General features: G+C 36.7%; 1 protein-coding gene and 1 non-coding gene across 2 annotated transcripts; one reads left to right on the forward strand and one right to left on the reverse strand.

Annotated features, from left to right (window-relative positions):
* Nucleotides 1-690: 690 nt before the first annotated feature.
* Nucleotides 691-1458, reverse strand: LOC120782061. Its single transcript, XM_040114218.1, has 2 exons — nucleotides 1285-1458; nucleotides 691-1209 (listed from the first exon to the last, which is right to left on the reverse strand). The coding sequence occupies exons 1-2, from the start codon at nucleotides 1417-1419 to the stop codon at nucleotides 691-693; spliced, it is 654 nt and encodes a 217-aa protein (XP_039970152.1). The 5' UTR covers nucleotides 1420-1458.
* Nucleotides 1459-17851: 16393 nt separating this feature from the next.
* Nucleotides 17852-18055, forward strand: LOC120782072. Its single transcript, XR_005706216.1, has one exon. It is a non-coding gene; the product is annotated as a small nucleolar RNA U3 (small nucleolar RNA).
* Nucleotides 18056-18294: the final 239 nt, after the last annotated feature.

The raw sequence follows: 18294 nt of genomic DNA on the forward strand, positions 1-18294 counted from the left end.
TAGAAAAGGATTCTTCAGTATGAACGCTATGATTGTAAGAAATAGAACAAGTTTATGCACCAAGTTACTATTAAATGTATAGGTGTTTACTTTCAAAGGTTTGCGACAGTAATATGACGATTCGTGCAGTAGATGCAAGGTATCCTGGATCCAGTCATGATGCGTTTGTTTGGAGCATAAGCACCGTTCGACAGCACTTTCTTAGGGATTACGAAATTGGCGATCGAACTTCCAGGTTACTAGGAGACAGTGGATATGGTATTGAACCGGTCTTGTTCTCATTCTTCGGCACGCAATGTGATTGAAAGAACGATAGGCCTTTTAAAAAGTCGCTTTCGATGCTTACAAGGTACATTGCAATATAAGCCACAAAAGGTGGTTAAAATTGCCAATGTTTGTTGCGCACTGCACAACATCTGTCGGTTCTATAACCTTGAATGCCCCAATATAGAAACTATCACCGTTTCCACAGAAATTTACGAGGAAAATTCTGAAATTTTATCACATGGTAGAATGCAAAATGAGGGCCAACGCATCCGAAACGAAATAGCAAACGCGCTTTAAATCTATTGTTCTTTTGTTAAGGCACACAACATAAAATTGTTTATTTAAATACGTAAGTCCTTAAATTAATTAAATTATAGAATTCATTGTACATATGCAAATAGTTTTATTTTAACGTATTTTAAATCAGCCATACTCTTCCAAGGGATCATACTCCTCCTCCTCATGTTTGCGTAATACTTCAAGCATTTTTTTGCTGAATTTTTTGAATTCCTGTGTTAGGTTATTAACCGCGCTAACTAAAACCTTGTCTGTCTCCCTCCCAATTTTTGGAAATTCGAGGATAGCATCCATTTTGTTAGATATGTCCAGCTTCCATTCTTTGTCGTACTCAAGAAACTTTTTTAGCCGCTCATTTGTTGTTTCTTTTGGCGTAGGGTTTTGAGCGATAGAGGTGTCAAGACGAGGACGTTTCGCAGAAGTTAAAGGGATATCGTCATCGCTTGATATTAAATATTCATCCTCGAGACCAAATGATAGTCCCGAAACCCCTCCAACACTCTGAGCCATTCCACAAATGCGTACAATGGTTTCCTCCGTTTGGTTCAATGTATACTTAGAAAATGATCCTCCACCAGTGGCTCGGGCTACGATTTTATTCTGCGCTAACTTCTTTTTCACTTCGCTTTTCCAGTCCGTCCATATCTAAAAATAGGAGAAAATAATTGGAAAATGGAATAGGATTTCCACTAGCATGAATATGAAAGCATTGTTGATTACCTTCTTCCAACCGTTCACATCCTTTATTGGCGGGCCTGCGCTGTTAAGCGACTCTGCTAATTGTTGCCAAAGGGAGTCCACAAGCGCCTTTTCTCGTTTGGTAAACCCTCTGGCAATGTCGTGATACTTCCCCATAAACTGCAACAGTACATCATTTTGTCCTCTATTTTTATGTTTTCCCCTGGAAATGTTGAAATAGTATCTATAGTATGTTAATATTCAAATGTGAATTACATTTAACACTTTGGACAAAATATATGTATGTATGTACTTACATTTTATAAGAAATAGTAGCTACAGCGTGTAAATATGGCACATAAAATAAAAACGTTAGCGATCGTCTGACCGTTTTGTTTCCGATAAGAAAACCTACAAACCCGGAATTCGCGACACCTTAAACCTATAAAAATGCGTTTCGAACATGAAAATCGATAAGATCGGATTGTGCGACACCTTTCGAAAAAAACTGTCGGATTGAAATGCGATACCAAGAAAATCGGATTCTACGACAGGGCCGATTATTGGTTTGATATTCGAAACAGAATTTGTGTCGGTTTTGGGCGTCACGGAAACCAATTTTATCGATTTTGCTATCAGAAACAAAGCAAGAAGATAGTCGCTGACAGATTTCAAATGAAAGTTAAGAAATCAAGTTATTTTATTATTTCGAATTATTTTATCTTTATTTCTATAGGGGAAAACATAAGAATAAAACACGAAATGTCTAAATTATTGAGTTTTTGGAAAAAAAATCCGGATATTTAAAGATTTTAGATGTACAAAACGTAATAAACGTAGTTCAACATCCAAAAGCGTCTTTATTCATTCGATAAATGTTATCTCTAAAAATCTTTCTTTAATTCAGAACTCATTAAAAACTTTTATAGGATTGCTTTCAAATGCATTCATTTGCAAGTTTTGTCACATTAGTACACAGCTGATTCGAATATTGGTTTTGCGTATGTTCGAAAAGACGAAAATCCAATCAGATTCTGTGACACCAATGAAAATCAGAATTGGTTTGCAATTGACAGCTAAGCAATTCTGTTTTGGATTTCACAACACCCCCGATAGCCTTCTAAACTGGCAAAAGTGCAACATATTCTACCCTCTTAAAACGTAGAAGTGTTTCTAGAAAGTATTTTAATAAAGTAAAAGAAAAGTGTTAAACAGTCAAAAAAATGTATTACATTGAATGTACCAATTATGAGCGAAAACAATGCAACAGGTAATAGGTGCATTTTTTTGTTCTTTTATAATTTAGAAATTGAGCATTTTGCAGGGTGTAATGGAACATTTGTATAATGTTGCCATATATTGAGGTAACATTTTCGTCCAAATAATAACGCTGGCACAATTGTGCAAAGACAAAGGTTGCGCTGACTGTTGCACCGTCCGGAATAGCCGCAACCATGCTACGTAATGGTAGAACATTACTCTTAGTGCCCAAGCTCTCGCAAAACCTTGGGAAACAACGTCCATATGCAGAAAAGTAGTGGTCGCAGTGCTTTGTTGCAATGGAGAAAATTTATCTTGAGGATCGAATGCACAATGTTACTACAAGCGAGTGATTGAAACACTGGATTGCTGTTTGCAAGACATTCAGGGCAATAAAATTTGATGAGGGGAGTGGTTATTTTTCTGGCAGGTGATTTCCATCAGACGTTGCCATTTATTGAGCAACGTACCGTGGCGGACGAGATAACCGCATTCCTCAAAACTTCGCCGTTGTGGGCTAAGGTAGAGTGATTACAGCTGACTACTAACATGAGGGTCCAGCTCTTAAATGAGGTCGGCGACGGTCTCATGCCAACAGATATTAACACCCAAATAACCTTTGACAGCCTATATAGCACTGTTGTTAGATCGGAATATAACATAATCAATGAGGTATTTCTGAGATAACAAGAAAACCTGCCTAACTTGAAGGAACTAACGAAAGAAAAGTAAAGACGATTCTGATACCAAAATTCTCAATAGTACCCGACAATTTACCGTTCCACCCAAATGGATAGACACGTGGTGGTACAGCAGTGTTGGTAAGAAAACGATTACACCATCACGCATTATAATCTCATGCATGCGCAGTTTCAAGCTACAACAATGTCTATAAAAAACAAGTAAGGAACGGCTAAGTTCGGGTGTCGTCGAACATTTTATACTCTCGCATGATAAAGTGATAATCGAGATTTCATTATCCGTCATTTACATATTTTTCAAATACCGTATTTGTGTAAAGTTTTATTCCGCTATCATCATTGGTTCCTAATGTATATATTATACAGAGAAGGCATCAGATGGAATTCAAAATAGCGTTGTATTGGAAGAAGGCGTGGTTGTAAACCGATTTCAGCCATATTTCGTACATGTCATCAGGGTGTTAAGAAAACATTATATACCGAATTTCATTGAAATCGGTGAAGTAGTTCCCGAGATATGGTTTTTGATCCATAAGTGGGCGACGCCACGCCCATTTTAAATTTTTAAAAAAAGCTTGGATGCAGCTTCCTTCTGCCATTTCTTCCGTAAAATTTAGTGTTTCTGACGTTTTTTGTTAGTCGGTTAACGCACTTTTAGTGATTTTCAACAAAACCTTTGTATGGGAGGTGGGCGTGGTTATTATCCAATTTCTTTCATTTTTGAACTGTATATGGAAATGCCTGAAGGAAACGACTCTATAGAGTTTGGTTGACATACCTATAGTAGTTTCCGAGATATGTGCAAAAAACTTAATAGAGGGCGGGGCCACGCCCACTTTTCCAAAAAAATTACGTCCAAATATGCCCCTCCCTAATGCGATACTCTGTGCCACATTTCACTTCAATATCTTTATTTATGGCTTAGTTATGACACTTTATAGGTTTTCGGTTTTCGCCATTTTGTGGGCGTGGTAGTGGGCCGATTTTGCCCATCTTCGAACGTAACCTTCTCATGGAGCCAAGAAATACGTGTACCAAGTTTCTTCTTGATATCTCAATTTTTACTCAAGTTACAGCTTGCACGGACAGGCGGACGGACAGACGGACAGACAGACATCCGGCTTTCAAATATACTCGTCACCCTGATCACTTTGGTATATACAACCCTATATCTGACTCTTTTCGTTTTGGGACTTACAAACAACCGTTATGTGAACAAAACTATAATACTCTCCTTAGCAACTTTATTGCGAGAGTATAAAAAAGTTCTGTGGGGACATATACTGCCCACCTCGGTTTAAAATTACAAACATCCAATGTAAAGAGTTTTTTGAAACGCTAGGTCATAGATTTCTAGCAGAAGAAGATTGCAATGCAAAACATATTTCTTGGGGCGCACGATTAATTAATCCAAAAGGACGACAGCTGTATCACATACATATATGGCGTAATTCGTTATTGATTTATAGCACTTTTGGTAGTTTTGAATTATATGGGGAGTGAGCGGTGTTATCTTCCGATTTCATTCGTTTTCACACTATCGGTAGGAGTTCCTATAATATTCAAGTTTAGCGTTTTATTGTTGAAGCTTTAGTGGTTTAGAAGATATGTACATAAACCATATTGGAGGACGGGGCAACGTCCATTTTTTCAAAAAATTATGCCCACAGGTGCCTCCTGCTTCTGCGATCGAATCTTAATTTAGTGATTAGTTATGACAGTCTATAAGTTTTCGGTTAATGGCATTTTGTGGGCGTGGCAGTGGTCCCATTAGGCCTATCTACGAACTCGACATTTTTACTCTAGTTACAGCTTGCACGGACGGATGGACACACAGACAGTCACCGGATTTCAACTTTTCTCGTCATCCTGATCATTTATATATATATATAAGTATATGTAGGATTAGAATTAACATCCGAATTCTAACTAATATAATTAGTAAATAATTGGCAACCACCTATTCGAACATCGAATAGTGGATTCGAAATAGTTGACTACAAGAACTTTGTGGGCGGTAAGGCTTAGCATAACTCATAGTGAGAAAGCTATGATGACATTCCTGATCAGAGATAAAGAGGCGTCCAACTCCTCTCTCACTAGAAGTGAGAGAACAATTGCTAAACGCCAAAACCACCTAAACTTTGACAGTTGACTGGATTGGGGAGGTTTTGACGTTTAGCAATTGGAAACGAGCGACGGCCAGATTGAAATCTTACCAAAAAAATATGTAAACGGAGGAATTTGTTGCCGCTGTTCAAGATCGCTAATAAAAATTTAAAATAATGAAAATCAAAGAAAATGCGAAATTTTAATATATTTCAGGAAACGTTTTGTAATTTGATGCATAATATAATTAAATTTCAATTACAAATGATTAACAACATTTAATAATTGAGAACTAACAGGCTTAATTCACCTTATTAAGTATTGAAAGATCAAAAGTCAGTTGTTTTAATATACCATAAAATCATAAAAAAGGATTTAAGTAGTTTCGTCATACATATACTAAAAGTCCAATATATAATAATTTGTAAGCGTAATAAATGTTGGGTATTTTAATTTAAAATGTTATAAAAAACGCTTATTTTGAGACGCTCTCACACTGGAATAAGTTGGGCATCCCATTATCCCTGTTCCTGATTGTAACGCCGAGCGCAACAGAACGCATTTTACTGATCTAAGTGACATTCTGTAAATATAAGTGATATTCTATTCCTGCTTGTAACGACGGGCGTAGCAAAACGCACCGTGCTGATTGAAGTGACATTTTGCAAATTTAAGTGATATATTTCCTTTTCCTGATTGTAACATCCAACGTAGCGAACGCACTGTGAATTTTGTGACATTTTGGTATATTAATTTTCTTCATTGTAACGCTGAGCGTAGCGGGCAATCTATTTTTGTGACCTATTACTAATTTAAGTGGCATGTTCATACGGATTTTGAGATAAATAAACTAAACAATTTGAATTCTAAAAGTGTACTTTAATTTGGAAATAAAGGAAATTATACATATATATATGACCCTATATTTATCTCGTTTAGTTTTAGGTGATATGTACAACCGTTAGGTGAACAAAACTATAGTACTCTGTAGCAACAGCGATTCCACTCGAGAATCGAGTTTTCTCGTAAAATAATCGATTTTTCGGAATCGATCTTCAGTAGTCGAAGTGGATTAAGAATCGATTCTTGACATTCGAAAAATCGATTATTTTACGAGAAAACTCGATTCTCGAGTAGAATCGGAATCGAGTTTACCATCCCTACTGGCAGCCATCGCGTGCACATATAATAACCTCCGCACAATAACCACCACAAAAAAAATTAATTTTTTCCATGTTATTTATATGGAAAAGAGAAAATTTGAAATAGGCACCTCTTAATATTAATATTAAGAGCTCATCTTTTGAGTGACTTTCTTTTTCACATTTTCGTAAGTTTTTAGCCTGTTTTTCAGTTGAAAAAAAAAAAGGTTGACTCAGAATGACACACCCTAATATGCACACGTATATACATATACAAAACAAGTAAGGAAGGGCTAAGTTCGGGTGTCACCGAACATTTTATACTCTCGCATGGTAAAGTGATAATCGAGATTTCATAATACGTCATTTACATATTTTTCAAATACCGTATTTTTGTAAAGTTTTATTCCGCTATCATCATTGGTTCCTTATGTTTATACTCGTATTATACAAAGAAGGCATCCGATGGAATTCAAAATAGCTTTATATTGGAAGAAGGCGTGGTTGTAAACCGATTTCAGCCATATTTCGTACATGTCATCAGGGTGTTAAGAAAACATTATATACCGAATTTCATTGAAATCGGTCTAGTAGTTCCCGAGATATGGTTTTTGGTCCATAAGTGGGCGAGGCCACGCCCATTTTCAATTTTTAAAAAAAAGCCTGGGTGCAGCTTCCTTCTGCCACTTCTTCCGTAAAATTTAGTGTTTCTGACGTTTTTGTTAGTCGGTTAACTTTGCACTTTTAGTGATTTTGAACATAACCTTTGTATGGGAGGTGGGCGTGGTTTATTATCCGATTTCTTCCATTTTTGAACTGTATATGGAAATACCTGAAGAAAACGACTCTGTAGAGTTTGGTTGACATAGCTATAATAGTTTCCGAGATATGTACAAAAAACTTGAAGTAGGGGGCAGGGCCACGCCCACTTTTCGCACCAAAAATTACGTCCCAAATATGTCCTCCTAATGCGATCCTTTGTGCCAAATTTCACTTTAATATCTTTATTTATGGCTTAGTTATGACACTTTATAGGTTTTCGGTTTCCGCCATTTTGTGGGCGTGGCAGTTGGCCGATTTTGCCCATCTTCGAACGTAACCTTCTTATGGAGCCAAGGAATACGTGTACCAAGTTTCATCATGATATCTCAATTTTTACTCAAGTTACAGCTTGCACGGACGGACGGACAGACGGACGGACAGACGGACGGACGCACAGACAGACATCCGGATTTCGACTCTACTCGTTGCCCTGATCACTTTGGTATATATAACCCTATATCTGACTCTTTTAGTTTTAGGACTTACAAACAACCGTTATGTGAACAAAACTATAATACTGTCGTTAGCAACATTGTTGCGAGAGTATAAAAAGGTTTGCCACACGCAGACATTCTTCTTTGGATGGTGGCTGTACCAAATCAAATTGATGAATTCGTTTCTGCGGAAATTCCTGATCCAGAGATAGATCCAGAATTATACGAAGCGGTGAAAACCAATATGGTTCATGGACCTTGCGGACACCTCTATCCCACTTCGGTTTGTATGTCTGACAATAAATGCACGAAACACTATCCACTTGCTTTTCTTTCGGAAATGCAAGCTGGAGATAAAAGATATTCGCTTTATCGACGTAGTTTACCAGACGACAATGACAGAGCATTTAGCATTCAATGTAGAGGAGTGAATATCGATGTCGACAACACATGGATCGTACCATGTTCGCCACTGTTGTCTAATTAACATTCACAACTGATGTCATGAATATTGCAGTTTGCTGAAATCGATCAAATACGGTTGCAAGTACATCACCACAGAAAGCAACAAGGCGATTATTGGCCTTTACCGAGATGAGATCAGCAAGTATCAAATGTGTTGTGCATCTCGCTGTTCATTTGGAGAAGGCCAAAGAGTGTATTTCAACCCAGAGAATACAGTACAGCCAGCGGAAACACCGCCTGCAACAAAATTGACGTTGACGAGTTTTTTCTCAACTTGTGTCTGTGATCCGTTTGCGAGAACATTGCTCTATTCGGAAATGCCCTGAAAGCAAGGCTAAGCAGTAGATTGAAATCCAGGTGCATTAGGACTAATTTATATCGGGTGATTTTTTAAGAGCTTGATAACTTTTTTTTAAAAAAAAACGCATAAAATTTGCAAAATCTCATCGGTTCTTTATTTGAAACGTTAGATTGGTTCATGACATTTACTTTTTGAAGATAATTTCATTTAAATGTTGACCGCGGCTGCGTCTTGGAGTGGTCCATTCGGAAGAGTCCAATTTTGGGCAACTTTTTCGAGCATTTCAGCCGGAATAGCCCGAATTTCTTCGGAAATGTTGTCTTCCAAAGCTGGAATAGTTGCTGGCTTATTTCTGTAGACTTTAGACTTGACGTAGCCCCACAAAAATAGTCTAAAGGCGTTAAATCACGCATGATCTTGGTGGCCAACTTACGGGTCCATTTCTTGAGATGAATTGTTCTCCGAAGTTTTCCCTCAAAATGGCCATAGAATCGCGAGCTGTGTGGCATGTAGCGCCATCTTGTTGAAACCACATGTCAACCAAGTTCAGTTCTTCCATTTTTGGCAACAAAAAGTTTGTTAGCATCGAACGATAGCGATCGCCATTCACCGTAACGTTGCGTCCAGCAGCATCTTTGAAAAAATACGGTCCAATGATTCCACCAGCGTACAAACCACACCGAAACAGTGCATTTTTCGGGATGCATGGGCGGTTGGCCACAAGATCATGCGATTTAACGCCTTTAGACTATTTTTTTGTGGGGCTACGTCAAGTCTAAAGTCTACAGAAATAAGCCAGCAACTAATTCCAGCTTTGGAAGACAACATTTCCGAAGAAATTCAAGGCTATTCCGGCCGAAATGCTCGAAAAAGTTGCCCAAAATTGGACTTTCCGAATGGACCACCTAAGACGCAGCCGCGGTCAACATTTAAATGAAATTATCTTCAAAAAGTAAATGTCATGAACCAATCCAACGTTTCAAATAAAGAACCGATGAGATTTTGCAAATTTTATGCGTTTTTTTTTAAAAAAAAGTTATCAAGCTCTTAAAAAATCACCCGATACAATCCACTCGAAAAACAACGATTGCTTCTACCTTCGGTTGTTACTGATTAATGTACGCGGTTCAACTTTATTTGAGTCATTGCGTATTCTGAATGGTACGGTGTATGCAACTTTTTGAAAAGCATGCCGGCAATTACAATTGCTGGAACATAATAATCACTGGAATCAAACGATGGACAATGCGATAGTTATTTCGCATGTCATTGAAGTTCGCACACTTTTCGCGAGGATCATTTCGACATATCAGCCTTCCAATCCGCGTCAATTATGGAGTACGAGCAAAAATGTAATCGTATTCGCTAGGAATTGGAAATGGGCAAATTTCGGTTGATACTTCCAGTGGGTTGATATCAATTCCACTTATCTTTTGTCAATTCACTTCAATGAAAGATGAACTCATAACGAATGTTTATTCAAACATTGGCCAAATTATCGTAACTACGATTGCTTGAGTAAACGCGCAATTTTAACGATGTTAATGATTTAAACTGGAAGATTCAAGGTCAAATTCCGGAAGATTCGCGCTCATACAAATCGATCGATTGTCTTGATAATGAAGGCGAAGCCGTGAATTATACAGTAGAATTTCTAGAATCTGTGGAGAGGGTTAGTATGCCGCCGCATCATTTGCGACTCAAAGATGGTCTGTCGGAATTATGTTTCGCAATCTTCATGTAGAAAAATCGTAAATAAATGATTTTCAACACAATATAAATTCAACTTTCTTTTCATTTCAAAACACATAAAGGAGTTTCACATAGTCTCATAAAGTTATAAGTTATAACGATCGGAAAACATCGCGTTCAGAAATGTATTTGCGCATACTTATTTTAGTATGCAATCCAACAACAAATTTTTTAAACTAGTATAAAAATTTATGATGTCATGATTTTACGATGCTTTATGACACATTTTTAGTACCCCAATAATTTCACGCAGGATAACGCCTGCGGGGACAGCTGGTATCACTATGAAATAAAGCTGCGAAACTGTCGATAGTCGGAATACTAGATAGTTTAAAAACATAATATCGATAGCGTTCCCCTTGAAATCCATTTACTTGTCGCTGGTTTAAATTAAGAGGTTCTCGCTTTGTACACTGCACTTCTTTGAAATAATTTCCGGATTTATTTATTCTTTTCTCAGGCAATACACAAATAACTATTAAAGTTAAAATTAAACTTCTCTGAGAGTGTCTTCTTCATCTTACTGGCGTAGACAGCTGTTGGCAAGAGTTATCCTGCGTTGGATTTCAAGACTGACATTGTTGGTGGTGTTTATGCTGGTTCCCAAATATTCGAAACTATCCACAACTTCAAAGTTAAGACTGTCCACAGTGACGTGAGAGCCAAATCACGAGTGCGACGAGTGTTTGTTTGATGACACGAGATATTTCGTCTTGCTCTGAGAGTTTACTAATTTTAAAACTGTAAATTTTTTATACATCACGAAAATGTATACTTCAAATAAGTTTCGGTTCCACTTGTTTTTGTTTAAAAATATTAGCTTGTTGAGTTTTTAGCCTTTAGTACTGTTCTTTCATCAGATATTAGCAATCCGACCTGGCTAACCTTCTCTTCGACTCTGTAAAATTACGTTAATTAACTTGACATTCGTTTATATCAGTGGTTCCCATACTTATTTTGCCCACTTTGAGAATAAATATTTTTTTAACGCCCCCATTTTTTCACCTATTTAAAAACCACTGTAACTTCAAACTAAATTAATTATTGTGACCTATATATGTATACTAACGGATAATTCTAAACGAAACTTTTACTATAACCCGCAACTTGAAACCTAAGCGCAGTAGGTAACATACAACGGCGCTTAGGTCTCAAGTTAACTCTTACTCTTCTCCACCTGCCAATAAGAATAATTATTGAAACGCAACTTTATAGTATTAAAACAGAGAATCTTTTATTAAAAATAAAACTGAAATAATCGATCCTTATATAAAAACTAATGTGAAGGATGAATCTGATGCTGTTTAATAAGTTTGTTAATATCAGGTCACAATTTCCTTAAGAACAGTCGGAAGTCGCCACGTTCGGTAACAAGCAAACGATTTCTCGTTTTAGTAAGCAGTGTTGTCACAGCACTAAGACCACGTTCACACAAATATGACGATGGGAATGGTATCAAGAATCGTTGAACGATTGACCACAATCCAGGGTACAATTGCGGGACCGGTTTTGTAGCCAAAATTCTTGGTAACCGTTTTTGAACTTGATTTTTATTTCCTCGTTTGTTGTCAATTCTATAAGTTCTTCTTCCAGCTGAGGTGACATTGCTGTGTTGATATTTGAAAACGGACCCAACACCAGTCTGGTATTTCCAAGTTCAAAATGTCCTGGTATCGTTCGGTGAACTCAACGTGGAGGTTTTCCAAATGTTGGCAGTAGGCAAACAATTCGTCGTTACTGCATGATACTGATAAATTCGGAAAATTGTGAAACTCACGTCTGCTCAGATTCTTTTTGTGTAGAAGCAGTTTCGCTTCGACGTTTTTTGTTTATATCAAATTTAGTATATCGCCTTGCAGATGGAGATTTATGTCGTTGAACAATTTATACAGGTCTGTCATGTAAGCTATATCGTTCTTTCAGGTTATGAGCTTGTCTTGCACTTCTGTATCTTTAGTTTCCAAGAACTCTATAACAGAGTCAAACAGGTTGTAAAATCAAGTCAGACAATTGCCTCTTGATAGCCAACGAACTTCAGTATGAAACAACAAAACGGTTGAAATCCGCGTCATTAGTAATACAAAGCTGATTAAATAATCTATCATTCAAAGAGCTGTTGCGAATTTTATTGGCTGCTTTGATGGCATATTGCAGTGATTGAAATAGTTTTTCACTTAAGTTTCTAGCAACTAAATGTTGTCTATGAATAACGCATTGTACACCAAGGACATCTGGAATTTTATTTTTTAAGTACGTTATGAAGCCTTTATGGCACTCTGTCATAGCCGGAGCGACATCCGTAGGAACTGAAATAATATTTTTCAAAGGAATTTCTTTCTCATCGCAAAACTTTTCCAACATATTGAATATGGTTTCACCTTTTGAATCGGTCTGTAAATTTCTAGCAAATAATAGTTCTTCACATATTTTCTCATCTTTAATAAACCTCACGTAAGACAACAACAATGCTTCATTAGTTGGTAAAGTGGACTCATCGAGCAGAATTGAGAATTAACAAGTCCTCAGGTGATCGCACAATGATTCTTCAATGTATTCAGCCATTTCATCAATTCGTCTTTTCACAGAATTATTACTCAAAGGAATTTTTCGGATAATATCTGCGGCCGGTTTATGAAGCACGGTAGTTGTTACTTCATTTATTGCTGGCAATATTAACTCTTCTTCGATGTTATGTAGTTTGCCCTTTTTGAGCAATTAACAAAAAGATATTGTACGAAGCTCGAAGTCCGTCGTTGTCTTGCTTAGCAGCCGCCGAAAATAGTTTTGCTACATTCGGCTGAGTATTATGCTTCTTCTCTAGGTCTTGAAAATATGCGACATTCTTGTCTTTCTTATCTGGATGCATTTTATTCAAACGATCTTGCAGTCTTGAAGGCTTCATTGCTTCATTTGAAAATGTTTTTAGACATAGAAGACACAAAGGCGACGATGGGTTTGTGGGATTTTCAATGAATCCGAATTTAATATATTCCGCACAGTATTGCCGCCTCTTTGTTTTTACTTCCGACATTGTTTTGCTTTGAGAAATACATACGTTCAACTTCGCGAGTAGTCTAAAGGAGGCGTAAGTACTGCTCATCTATTGCGCGCAAAACCACAAATGAAAATAAAATAAATATTACATTGTTTATATAGGAATGCTTAAGCAGCACGCACCGACAGGCATAAAACAAACATGCATAAACTCGTTCATCTCATTCACTCAATCGTACACAACAAGTCCGAACAAGTATTCAATGAACCAGCCGATTGATACAGGAATGCACAATTTGTGTTATTTAACAAAAGCTTGTTAAAACCTGATAGATATCTACGAGTACTAATAACTATTAAAATGCGAAAGTGTGTCTGTTGCCTTTTTATTTGTTTGTTTGTGTCTACTTTCATTATGAAACGGAGCGACCGATTGACATGATTTTCATTTTTTCTATATTCAATTAAATAGGACAGATATATGAACTACGCGGAGAGAAATATAGAACCGAGTTTGAGCAATCTTTTAATTCATATTAGTTGATGTTCACAAGTTGTTGTTCAGAGTCGAGAGCTCATGCAGGCGTTGTCTAAGAGGCCTCCTAGCTAAATAAAATTACAAATCAACCCCCAGGCCTCTACACAACGCTCCCATTTTCTTTCTGGGTCTCTTACTGCCCCCCTTGACACCTGCAGCGCCCACAAGGGGGCGTTATCGTTCTAAATTGCGGCTGCATGTATAAATAATTGAGGTTATGTGCAGCTAGCATTTCAGAACGTTACAAAATTCTTACTGAATTGTAAATATGTCCACAACATTCCTTATAACGCCTCCAACTTCTAATTAAAATGTAAAAGAGAGTTCAATGTAATAACTCATCCATCATTTTAAAAATTGTAAAAAGCAAGATTAGATGATTCTGAGGTTTCTATCACTGCAAGCCACCTATCTGTGAAATCACCGGTCAATTATCCAATAGCGCTAACAGAGATTTTCGATCAAGTTTCAATAAGTTTCTAAAGGCCCCCATTTGACAAGTCTAACCGAAACTTTTGTATACGTATACGTCATCCACATTTTGAGTTGAACGGTTTTATGTGTTACTTTTCGCGTTTATTCCTCCAATTTATTGGTTTCCGTAGCCGTGACTTGCAAGGCTGTTATCCAAATTAAACTATTGCATATCATTATTTACCTTTATTAAATGAAATTCTGCAATTTTATAAATATTGTCGGTAAGTTTATTCAGGGATAAACCATAGATAGTCAAAATAAACTATGGATAAAGGAAACATTTCTATACCGCAAAAAGTACCGTTATAAAAAGTTGTTAAAAATGCACAACACTTGAAAATTTGGAGTGATAAGCTTTGCGTGGCCACGAGTGTATCACCAGTATATACAAGTATAGGGAATAAGATCACCCGGATGCTTTATGTTGGTTATATGGGAGCTTCGTCAAGTTTTCGCCCTATTTTACTAATTTTAAGCACAAATGCACCGTTATTAGAAAATCACGCTCTATGAATTTTATTAATATAACACAGATTTATATATGCACATGTATTGTATAAGGTAAAATGGAAGTTCATAAATGCATGTATTGATGCTAAAGGAAGAATTGACCAGATTCAACCCCCTTTTGTCACACACACACTATTATCAGAAGGTCTACTATATAAAAATTACAATAATATATCTCACAGATTGCCCATATTCGGTAACTGGAAGCTGGAAACCTCTGGTTTGACTTGGACAATTTATATACCAAGATGTCATATATGCAAAGTTTTGTCCCAACATATAAATTGGTGCTTGATTTTTATTCTCGAAATTGTATGAATCACATAGAAATTAAAATTGTGATACTTTAGGAGTAGGCGTGGTTGTAGTCCGATTCACCCACCGAACTCAGTCGATATAATATAATAGACAACAACGATCGCTATGTACGATTTCTAAGGTGTTTTACTTCGAATACGCAAATATACGTTGACCGGTCCGCAGTAGTCAATACCGCAAAGTGCAAATCGGAGAGATGGAGTCAATCGCTCGATAGATAACTGTCCCATTACTTGGTTCATCAGCTTTGGCTTGTAACGTATACAATGTGTGCACGATCTGACGATACGTCTTGCTAAATCGCGTACATGGACTATCCAAAACTGAAGTCTTATTAGTGCTACGAATGCCTTTGGTCCTGCGTAGTAGTTTTTCAGATGTAGGTGACAAGCTTAATGCACAACGAATTCGCTTGGCAACAGCATTGAGTGTTTCATTTCTTCTGAGTTGTCTGCTGATTCTAATCGACCTCTAACTTTGAATATATGAAACCTTTCGACATACTCTAAAAATATTTAAATATCGCAATGGGCCATTTGCCATGAGATCTTTTTGTAATGAATGTCGTTAGCGAAATGTATGTGTCGAATGTTCCAAATTATGCAAAGTAAGGCATGATGCAACTCTTGTGGTGAGAGTGTTGATGATTCATCAAGTTTTGCACTATGTCGACAAATATTGATAAAGAGGAACATCCAAGCTATTAATCGAAGGCTGCTAGTGTAATGTGAACGAAGTAACATTCACGATTTCCAAAATTTAATTGGTGCTAATGATTGAATTGAATATGATTGATGTTGTCCGTTTCGACAACTTCCATGTCGATGTTATTGCAGTTGTCCTTTGGCCATAAATTGAGTTTTCGTAAAAAACCCCGGTCCGTTGTACCATATTCAATCAACAAGTTCCTTTACGGTGCATCCTCTAGACGATAATCCGCCGGGTTATAATGAGTTGGTACATGTCTCCAACCTTTGGTTAAGTCCTGAATTTCCAATAGTCGAGAGTGTTGCAAAATGCATCATCAGCCAATGTAAGACTATTTGTGGGTCTGTCCAATGAAAAATATGAAACGATTTATGAGAAATTGTTGGTTAGATTTTTACTAATAAACGAGCAAGGAGAAGAGGGCTACAAAGTTTTAATTTTGGTAACGATTGTTTTTTGATGCAACTCTGGACTTAGCAGTGAGTAAGCGAATAGTAGTAATGCCACATTTGTTGATAACACGAGTATATATTGCGCAGCCATATACCCGAATCAATGCGTCACAAAAGATGCATCAGTCTCTGAAGAGATTCCATATCTCTCGAAAAACAAGACCTAGCACCTTAATTGATGAAAGATCCGATAAGGTGGTCACAAAGTTTTTCCAAGACCATTCAATGTTCTCTGGCACTGATTCATCCCAATCCAACTTTAGTAGCCATATTTCTTGCTACAAAATTTTTGAAGTTATAACAACAGGAACCAAAATACCGAGTGCGGCGTAAAGTGATGATGCAACAGAGCGGAAGGAATATTTTGTAAGATGACCAGTATGTCCCAGTTTGTCTCTAAATGAAAAAAAAATTGGTACGTAGAGTCCCTACGCGCGGAAAAAGTGAATTCCAAGAAATGCATATCATTTTGTATGAAAGAAAACTAGCGAGAGAGAAAGGATAAAAATATGGTGGAGTGACCAACACTTTCTTAAATTCACATACAACATAATACAGAATTCAATTTGCACCTTCTCTATGCTTTAAGCAGAGAACTTAAAATAATATTTTAGAAGTTGTTCAATTTATGATTTTTAGCTTTTGCCATCGCCGCGAAAAGACGTCGCACTCTATCTTTCTCTGTTGCTCTTCTCCTTCCGAGTTAAGTTAATCGTTCAACGCTATTCCCCCTCCACTGAAGCGTTAACCGTTTAACGTAACCTTTTCCGAAGTCGCCTAAGAAGTTTCACTTCAATAATTTTAATTTTATTTCTCTTTAATTTTAGTTTTTAATTTTTAAATAAATTAATATTTCAAATATTATTTATATTTATTTCGACTATAACAAAGTGAAGATGTGCCAAATGAACTTCATTTCTTCAAAGAAAATTGATGACCTTCATGAAATATGCATATTCGTTATCATTTCCAAATATGTTGTATTATGTATACCAATAGAATTGGCACATTTGCCTGTATGTTTGCGAAAGCAAATGCGAGCCACATACATACATATGTACAGCACCCCGCCAACCTATTAGAAACACGGACAATTATTCATATATGTAGTTTTGCGTTCAGAGTCAAATAAACCAAAAAATATTACGATGTGTGAACGCAATTTTTTGTATAATATTTATTTGAAATATCATCTTTTCATAAAATTGAGAAAAAACTTAAATTTTTGAAGTTATAGTTCTTATACGAGTTCGGAAAAGGTTGCGATAGATTCAGGTTGCGCAACCTTGCTCAATATGTATCTAACGCAACCTTGTCTGCGAAGATGTTCGAGCAGCAAGCGAAGCGGTAACAATCGGCGATCGTTTGTTCGTTTCTTTCGGTACAGCTCGGCTTTTCTACCAACAACACAATGTTGCCATCCTAATGCTGTTGTTGTTTTTGTAGAACAATGTTTCAATTTTTGGTTGGTGACATATTCACATGTGTGCGCATATGTATGTTTGTATGCTTGTGCATTATTGAAGTTATACTTTTTTTTCTTTCGTTTGTCTTTCATTTCTGCGAATTCTCAACTCTTTTGCGTATCTTTTGATTGAAATACTCTGCGTTGGCCGTTGAAAAATTAAGGCTATACTTTACAGGATCATTTCTGTAGTCAGTTTTCATTTACATTTTTTGGAAATCGACCCGCGATGACGAGGTATTTTCGTTTCATCTGACAGCGTGAGGCTTAAGAAGTTCATTTCTAATTTTGTCTTGTGGCATATTAGAAATGATGTTTCTTCGAAAATCGTTCGTTTACAACGGATAAAACGACTTCTGAGTGGTAATTTTAATGAATAAATTCCTTTTGGTTGAAATGCTCTGCGTTAGCCGTTGAAAAGTTAAGACTATACTTCTCAGGATCATTCATTCCTTTCATTTCTTCAAAGAAATTAATGACCTTTAGAAATATGCATATTTGCATTATTTCGTTGTCATTTCAATATTCGTAGCAATAGAATTTCTATGGCATAAGTAAAGTAATGGCCGCCGATTGTCACCCCTTGCCGCTGTAGCAGCTTCGA

Source organism: Bactrocera tryoni, unplaced genomic scaffold (genome assembly GCF_016617805.1).
Source record: "Bactrocera tryoni isolate S06 unplaced genomic scaffold, CSIRO_BtryS06_freeze2 scaffold_925, whole genome shotgun sequence".
In the NCBI taxonomy this organism is placed as follows: domain Eukaryota; kingdom Metazoa; phylum Arthropoda; class Insecta; order Diptera; family Tephritidae; genus Bactrocera; species Bactrocera tryoni.

What these genes read in the sequence shown, in the direction of transcription:
- LOC120782061 (XM_040114218.1), bottom strand. Translation starts at nt 1,419, where the DNA reads ATGGGGAAGTATCACGACATTGCCAGAGGGTTTACCAAACGAGAAAAG. An exon ending in ATGTGAACGGTTGGAAGAAG is followed by an intron (nt 1,210 to 1,284) that starts GTAATCAACAAT and finishes TCCTATTTTTAG; the next exon opens with ATATGGACGGACTGGAAAAG.